The sequence below is a fragment of the Buceros rhinoceros genome, unplaced genomic scaffold, assembly GCF_000710305.1.
Source record: "Buceros rhinoceros silvestris isolate BGI_N320 unplaced genomic scaffold, ASM71030v1 scaffold5650, whole genome shotgun sequence".
Lineage (NCBI taxonomy): Eukaryota > Metazoa > Chordata > Aves > Bucerotiformes > Bucerotidae > Buceros > Buceros rhinoceros.
Window position 1 is genome coordinate 3624 of NW_010388896.1, and position 8964 is coordinate 12587.

At 48.8% G+C, this 8964-nt stretch overlaps 1 protein-coding gene across 1 annotated transcript in view; it reads left to right on the top strand.

Annotated features, from left to right (window-relative positions):
• Positions 1-453: 453 nt before the first annotated feature.
• PLEKHO2 (pleckstrin homology domain containing, family O member 2) overlaps positions 454-8964 on the top strand; it is a gene marked incomplete at its 5' end in the record, with an annotated part of 19382 nt that continues 10871 nt past the window's right edge. Inside the window, 2 exons of the mRNA XM_010131893.1 lie at positions 454-606; positions 6575-6691. Of these exons, the coding sequence (XP_010130195.1) occupies positions 454-606; positions 6575-6691 (270 nt within the window). The remainder of the gene's footprint in view (positions 607-6574; positions 6692-8964) is intronic.

Here is an 8964-nt window from a genome sequence, read left to right on the forward strand (position 1 = left end):
TACCCACAGGAGTTGGTTTGGGGGCGATGACCAAACATAGAGACCTAGAGGAGAAGCTTGCAGAAGTGGATTGCCAGCAGGATCCATCTGCTGGGGTTCACCAGAGCGCTTGGGGAGCAACACGGAGAGGAGGGTGCTTGTTTTCAAGGAGCACTTGGTGCACAAGCAAGCAGGGAGTTCTCCACAGAGAGAGCAGAGTCCCTGGGAAGCAGAGGGGCAAGGTGGACTTGCTGCCATTCCAGCAGTGTCCCCAGGGTGGCCAGGGTCCATGCCCACTCCCCAGTCCTGGTTGAGTTTTCCACTGGAAGATGCCAGTCTCCTCTCTTGTGCTGTAGTGGGGAGGGACCATGTCTGGTGGGTGCTGAGGTCTTCTCTGGGCAGGCTTTCTGATGACCTTCATTTATGGGTGGAAAGGGCTTTTGATGTAATTCCTTCTCACTTCTGTCCTTGCAGGATACAAAGGAGGAGGTCTCTGAGAAACCAAAGTCTGCTCCAACCGCAGAGAAATATGGCTGGATTAAGAAAAGCAGTGGGGGGCTCCTGGGATTGTGGAAGGATCGTTACATCCAGCTACGGAAAACACAGCTCGTGGTCTATGAGGATGAGGTATGGTCTCAGCTAACGGCCCTGGTGACATACGATCCTGCATTTTTCACTCTTCCCTCCAGCCCCTTCCTTTCAAAAGGGCTTCTTCAGTTCTCTCCAGGAAGGGTAAATGCTATAAAGCAGAGAGAGCAGCTGCATTTTAGAGTATATGATATATCATAAATATTTTAGCCAGTAAATATTTTGACAGTGCCACTGCTAAGAAAAAAAATGAAAACAAGGGCAGGACATCCTGTGAGAAGGCGAATGGAGCGAAGCTTTGGGCAGAAGCAGGATGTGTGCAGTGCGTTTTTGGCATTTAAAGGATGAAAGTGGATTGAAGCAGGCTGACTTCCCACCTGCCGCTGGAGGGAAGGGCAAGCAACCCTGCAGCTGTTTGGCACCCCTCGAGCAGCTCAAATTGTTGCTAGCCAGACTCTTCAGGGTTTGCTTTAGACATTGATGGACGCAGGGTGAGATTGTGAGAGTTTGCTGTCCTCCTTAAGCAGAGACACAGGCTGGATTTGGCTCATCCTTTCCTTTTGCTTGAGCCAGTTCTGAGCGAAGGACCCCTGGGAGCCTTGTCCTGGACTTCCCTAGAGAATTTGCATGCCTTAAGTTCATGGCTTTGTTTAGAGCTGTTTCCAATCAAATGAGAAATCGGAGCCAAGCCAAGTTTGTCCTGCGTCCTCATGCGAGAGGAATCGAGTGCAAAGCTGGTCCTGCTGGGATGCAAAGGTGGCTCTTTCCTGAGCCAGGCCCTTGGTTCCTGGACTGGACAGACTTCCTGCAAGAGCAGAGTTTGCCCCAAAAGTTAGAAATTACAGTGCAGAGTGTGAGCTACAACCCAGAGAGGTTTGCAAATAGGGGTGAGTAAGTCTAAACCCTGCTGGTATCTGATGGTTAGAAGTTTGTGTGTGCATCACGATGGAGGAGTGTTTCTCACCGCGTGGTCTGCACGAGGACCGCGTGCCCATGCGGTGTCTGACACAAGAGGATCTGGGTCATCCGTGGGCTTCAGGATGACCTAAACCCAAATCATATAAAGCTTCATCTTAGTGTTTCGAGGGAAGAAGAATGGGGAAATGTTGCAGCAGCTGCATTGCTGCAATGGTTTCAGGAACAACTGGACCGACAGTGAGTTTGGTTCTCCTTCTTAAAAAACATACAGTTGCCTAATAAAGAAGATTTCTTAGAAACAGATTAGGTGGAAGGGTATTACCTCCTCCCAAACGCTGAACCCTCCTGCTCTTCCCAAGTCCCAAAGCTTTCTGAAGGAAATGTCATGAAGAGTGCAAGAGTCATGACACGAGAAGTCAGCGTCGGGTGATGAGCAGCTCAAAGGCGAGCAAAGCGGTGGGGGTTTCTCTTAGGCAGAGAGGTTCAGCCTGGTCCTGCACACACTTGACTCTCTGCAGATCGCTTCCCAGTGCCCTGGACACCTGTTGGCTCTGGCTAAAGCTTCAGGAACTCGCAGATTCAAAATCTATCAATGTGACATAGGTTTTTTTTAAAGGGCATGCCTTTAAAAACAAGATAAGATATGTGGAGGCTCTGGTTACCACGAGGGAGAAGGAGGCTTTTAAAGTAAGATTAATTTTCACAGATGTTCAGAAGAAGGAAAAATCCCAATCATTTAAAGGGTTATTTTATTATCTCAACAAGGAAAATGGCATTTGTAACAACCAGGCATAATGTTTTCTGGTAGCCTGCAGATTGTGGTAACATCCTGTAATAAATTGCATCTGTAAGCTACAGTAGCTCCCAGGTCCCATTATTGTAAATAAGGGATCATGTTAATATCTATAAGCTATTAAACTGGCTTACAGTGAAGTCAAATGTCTTAGGAGAGGAAATTGCTACAAAATTATCTGGTAGCACAATAGGATTGTGCAGACTTACTACAGGGGAGCTAAAGGAAATGGCAATTTTCTGCACTCAGGAGGGGTCCTGTTGCCACAGAGTTGAGGCAGTTCATGTTTATTACTGTATTTATCTTCCTTTACCGTGAGTTAGGGCAGTGTTGCTGCCTCCATCTTACAACTGGGGAACTGAGTTTTTCCGATGTCAAAGGGGAGTCTGAGGTGCAGTGTGCTACAGTGGCTTTTATTTCTGGAGCTCCAGCTGCCATCTTCCCTACTAGACCTTCTCTACATACCTGCTCTCTCCAGTGCAGCCATGGAGACTGACTCAGCATCCCAGACTTTCCTTAAAATGAGATTGTTCGGTCCTTGCTGAATTGGAGCTCTGTGGAATAAAGGGGATAAAGCCTCAGGCCACAGAAATACAAGCATCTTTCCCAGACCTACATGGGTTAAATGGGAGGGGGGGTCAGCTTCCAGTGTGGGAGGGCAAGTTTAGAGCTTATTTCAGTTGTTCTGAGCCCATCAAAGTTCCGGGGACTGAGCTAGTGACTTAGATGAATTGTGCTTATTTTGGTTCCTGTGTTGGAGCCCTTCATGACGAGGTGCTAATGTTGGCTTTATGCACTTGCACAGCGTTGGTGACACTCAGCAACTGGGGTTTGTGCGTGCAAACCACGAGCAGAGGGGATAGCTAACACAAGACGCAGGCAATACCGTTGTACCATGTCACCACAAAGTACAGTCTGAGCTGAGCAGAACTCAGACTGTTTTGCGCCTCATCGACAGCATCTCCTGGAATGTGCTCCTGCCCTGCCCTGCCCTGCCCTGCCCTGGCAGTCTGTTTCCCATATTGTGTCTGTTAGTCAGACTTTGGGGTTGCTTTAAAGCTGAGTTTCCTTCTGAAGGCAAATTGCAAATGGCTATTGTGTTACCCGGAGCAGATGGGGGGTGAAAGTCATCCCACACGGCTTCAGGTTTCTTTCAGCAGAGGTGAAATGAAGGGAGATGGGTTTCTTGTTATCTGCTATGCCTCCATCTACAGCACCCCCCGTCTGTACCCTCATGTTAGTGAAGACTCAGCTAAGCCACATGTTTGTATGATATTACATCCCCAAATGTCAGGAGAGGAGGCACCGATCCTGAGGACCTACTCAGAAATCTCAGGGAAGGTGGGTTGTGTGCAGGCCCACGCAGAACCAAGCAGGTTATTTTCTAACGGGGTTTCTTGTCTTCTTGTCTCTGCATGTTCTTACCAGAATAAAAATTAAGCCTTGCAAAACTACAGAGAGCATCTGAGGAACAATCCTGTGCAGGAAGACTGCACAGATCAGTATCCTCATTCCATGGATTAGAGAACATCAGTCTGGGGTTTGGGTTTTTACCCTAAACAGTGCAGCTAATGGTTAGAGCTGGGGTTTTTTGGTTGTTTTGGGGTATCTTGAAGTGTATTATTTGACAGAGAAAAAAACTGCTAGACAAAGAGTCTTGTAGAGACCAAAGGATCCACTTGGCATTAAACAGTCATGCAGTTAACATCTGCGTTGTGCCCCTGGTAGAGTGCTAGCAATGTATACCTCCAAATCAGTTACTGAAATGCTTTGAGACCCTCAGATGCAGAAGTATATTATTGAGTAAACTTCTTTGGGACACTAGAGACCAAATGGAGCAGGAGTTTGTCCACACCCATGTCTGAGACCTGTGTGTCTGGGCAGGACTCTGGAAGCCATCATGTCTCTGTGTGATCCTGAGCATCTTCCAGGTGCCAGGAGGTCGAAGGGAGCTGGAGACCCGCAGCAGGGTCAGGTCGTTTGGTCTTTATCTTACTGGTGCTAGGAAAAACATAAAGGATGTCTTTGTGACCCAGGTAGGCTCACAGAGAGCGGATGGCTGCTGGCCAAGGGTAGAATGGAGACAAAAGCCCCATTCTGGCACTCCCTGAACTCAGATGCTTTTCCTTTGCTCTCAGACATGGAGTTTTTCTTATTTTTCTGCCTGCTTTCTTCCTCATCTTCCCTGAAGAGAATAACTTACTTGAGAAGTTCGGGTCTCTGAGTTGGAGGAGCCACAGCTTTCATAGCCGAGCCAGTGCCCATGGGAGGCAGGGTCCTGCATGTCCCCATCCTCACTGCACTTGTTCCCTGGCCAGGCCAAAGTCCCCAAAGACCCCCCAGGGAGGAAAGGAGCATCTGGAAGGCAAGAGGTGCTGTCACAGCGAAACCACAGCTCTCCATCCTGCTGAGTCCTTGTCCCCCAGCTCGGTGCTCCGCTGTTCTTAGGAAGTGGAGGATGAATTGCACAGGCTCAGAGGGAAGGTTCTCCTCCAAGAGGCAGGAAGGATGGTGTGGATGAGGAGGGTGACATGGAGCCACTGGGGTCTTCTGGGGACAGAGCTGCTCTTGGGAGCAGGGAGAGTGGACAGGAGTCTTTGTGGTGGTCTCTGGTCGGAGCACTGCCAAGCCGCCTACGTTCTGAGACCAACAAAATTTCACGTCGAAGCTGGTAACCGCACCGGCCGCGCGGCAGTGCTGTGATGTGGGCGGTCGTCCGCCAAAGGCCAGGATGAGATCACCCATCCCCAAGGCATGTATTCCTGACCTCACCCTTCTCTGTCATTTGTTGGCCGCCGAGGGGTTATTATTTCCATCCCTGTCCTTTTGCAGCGACGTTGCAATACCAGGATTGCAGCAGGAGCCTTGTGCCTTCAAAGGGCTCAGGAACGTCAGCAGGATTTTATCTGCTGGGTTTTAGGCTCGGGCAGGATTAATCTCCTTCTCCTAGTATATATTTTCCCAGTTCTCTGGTCACGTTCACCTACTCAGTGTTAAATGAAATAAACAGTAATGTCATCAAAATAATAAACCTAAATTAGATCCAGACTTCCCTCAGTGGCTCAGAACTTGCTCTGCCTACCGACATCGGCTCTGCCGGGCCCCCATCCCCAGATTGGAGGGTTGGAAAAAAAGACCTGAACGCAGCCTGAGCGCTGCACAGCAACTTAAATGTCGAGTGGTGAAGGGAGGAAATTCCCCGCAGCCCACTTCCCTCTGAACTCTCCATTCCCTGCCTTCAGCCACGCAGCAGCTTCCTGGCTGTGACAAGTTTCCTCATCCCACACCCCTTCTCCGCTACAGGAATTGCTAAATACAAACTCGTACGGACGGGTACGAGGAGCTGCCTTGGGAGCGGAGCCTGGGCTGAGGATGGTCATGGCCAGTGGTTTTAATTTAGGATGGTAATAGAGAGGTTCATGAGGCGTGCTGACTGTAGTGCTTTACCAGCAAGAACTGCTCTGCGATTCTCACCACTTATTTGTGTAATGCTTAGCAAAAGGGAGCTTTGTTCTCTTCTGGGCTACTGAGACATGAAGAATATTATCTGCCCAGCGTTACGCTGTGATTCCTATTAGGGATGGTGCTCCGCAGCTGAACCGAGCCACGCACCACGTGTGGAATTTTAGTTATGTTACTGGGAGAAACGAGCCAAGATCGCGGCCGGCAGTCATCAGCGGAGATGCACCAGAGATAAATATTCCTCACCGAGACGCCAGCCCTGACAGTTTTGCTGGCTCTGTGGGGCTGTATTTCCAATCCTAAGCATTTTGACAGCTCAGAGCGTGGCTGCAAGAGGATCGAGTCCAGTCACATGTGGCTCTCGCTGACCTTGCTAAGGCTCAGTGTGGCAGCAGGGCTCCCGTCTTATCTCCGCTCTGCCTCAGGCTTCCTCCGTGTCTGCTTGGGCCGTTCTGATGCTTGTGTCGTCTTCCCTGTGAAAAAGCAGAATAACATCTCCTGGGTTCATTGTGGGGAGGAGGTTGTGTCTCTTCTGCCTGCAGATCCCTGGATGAGGCCAGCAGAGGTGGCAGAAGCCGGTGGTACTGTCCACAACGTGTTATTTGCTCAGCCACTGTGGACCACTAGCTACAGACCAGCCTGTAGCTTGAAGACTAGGGTGTTTTCATGGTGGGGTGCCAGCTTGATTTCTGGGGGCTTGCTGTCTCCACGCAGGTTATTTTTAAGGCAGAAGAGCTTTTAGACAGATGCATAGGGAACACGTGTGGAGTTTGATGGTGTATGATTGATTTTGGTGCCTCCTATTCATGATAATGTTTCATTCCCTCTCTGCAGGATGAACAGAAGTGCATAGAAACAGTGGAACTGGAGAGTTACGACAAGTGCCAGGAGCTGCGTGCACTACTAAAAAAGAAAAACCGTTTCATTTTGATCCGCTCCCCGGGTAAGAAGGTAGGATTGCCTTTCTCATCACCCTCAAACTCCAAAACGAGTTCCCAGGCTGCTGTGCCCCGAGCAGAGGAAAGCCTCTGAGATTTAGCTCTTTGGCAGCTGGGAGAAGTGACTTATAGCTGTGAATGCTCCACAGGGTGTAAGGAGGAACTCTGCTGTCTTGTGGACTTCCTTCTTGTCATGGGGAGAGGGTCTTCCTGCATCTCAGCTTGGTATTTTTCCTGCCTTACCGTATTTTTTTCTCCCAGTATTCCCTGAGCAGTGGAGAATGGCCGTTCCCTGTGGTTCCGAAGGTCCCTGTCCCAGCTGTACATGCTGCAGCTTTGCCCAAGTACCAGTGGAACCAATGATCCTGATCCATGTGCTGGGACAGTTCCTGAAGTTGGAACTGTTGATCTGAGAAACTGCAGTGCACAGTTACTTGCAGCCAAACAGTTCCTAGGAGAAAAGATGTATTTTGCAGAATTTATGAAACTCTTCATCTTTCACTTCCTGAGCAGCATCTGGTTAGATCCAGAACCTAACAACCAGGCTGGTGTTGCAAAGAAGCTGTATGTCCACCTGAGTGCTGACTGTTCGCAAGGGCACACTTGCCTTACTTCCTGTGCAGGTCCATCATCACCGCACATCTTTGGAAGTTCTCCTTAGTTCCTACTCCCTGTTTCAGCATCTTTGTGGGCTACGATGCTTCTGCTGTTGTTTGAGGCATCACACTTTGACCTACTTCTAATTTCATTGGGATTTTATTGGCCTGAGAGATCTTATTAAATCTACCCATGCAAATCTAAGAGGTTGTGAGGGATAAAACACATTCAGAATGTGAACAGGCTAAACCAGCAATTTGCCTGCATTCCCCCATCTCCACTTTGTGTAAATAAATGGAGATTGTTTAGTCCTTGTTGTCATTGTTGCTTATTCTTTCACTCCAGTCACTCAGTGTTTATTCATATAATAGGACCTCAGCTGAGTTCAGAGCATCATTGTGCTGAACTTCATTCAAAATAACAAAACAAGGACTGTCCTGCCCCCAAACACTCATGTGGACCAGGGTAGGAATTAGGATTATCTGCAAGTGTGTTCCTTAGAGAGGAGTGCGTAATAGCTGCATATGTCTGCGATGCTTCCTGAATCAGCTCGGGGTGCGGGACCTGTTCCTAGCCCTTTCATTTCTTGCTGGCTGAAAGATAAGCCCAAATTGTGCCCTGAAAGGGTAACTTCATCCTTTTGGCACGCTGGCAAGTTTGCAGCAACCCTGTTTTTCATGCCACTGGTTAAATGGAGACCCTAATAGAGGCTACTTTTTATAAGGCTCTTTTGGTGAAAGGAAGGGCTTTCATAAATGAAAAGTTCCCTGTTTGTAGCTACCCTCCCGCCCTCCTTCTGGCTGGGAATCTGGTGAGGGTGTTGACACACAACATACTTTGGCAGATCTTAGAACAGGCTTCGCTTAGGAGGCCAACGTACACAACTGTCCTTCTTCTGTTTTGAAATCGCAGCTGTGGCGATATATATCAGCTAAACATTTTCCATTTGGGAGCCTTGCTGCCATCCATGGTTTAAAAGCATCCTGTGAACTGCCTTGCCAAGCCCTGCCAGACCTTGCTGGAGGGTTTTTTTGCCCCTTCTCCTGAGCACAATGTTGAGGAATGCAGAAAGCCAGTGAGTTTGTGGGACCTAGGAACGACCTGGGAAAGGCCATTTCTGTTTCAGTGCACAAACAGGAATTTTGCTGTTGAAAACAAGGAGCCTGCTTTAGCTGTAGGGGAATCCTAGATTCAGTCTTGGATGGGATATTCTTGAATAGCAGAGGACGTGAATTGGTCAGTTAAAACTACTCTGCAGCTGGAGCTGCACCTGAATAAATAAGTTGCCGTGCTAAACACTGGCCTTTGTGGAGGTACCCCAGATTCTGCTTGCCCTGTTCACCAAGATGACGTTTTCAAGCTGTGACACATCACACGCCTGGACTGGTGTGGAGCTGAAACACAGTGCTGCTGGAAGTGTACAGAAGACCCCTTCTGCTTAGACATCTCAAATGCTTCGTTCCACCCGCAGCAATTAAATGAAAACTGGGTGCAGAGAGCTGAGCTTGTAAGAGAGGGCAGCAGCCTTGGCCTGGAGACTTTAAAATGTACTCCTGGTGTGATCGATGCTTGGTGTAACCTGCCTAGAGACCACAGAGATTGGCACAAATCTGGTATTCAGCGGGTCTGAAAGCCTGCAGCTGCAGGGAAGTCCTAAGAATGGGAAGAAAGAAGGTGGTAGGAAGGGAA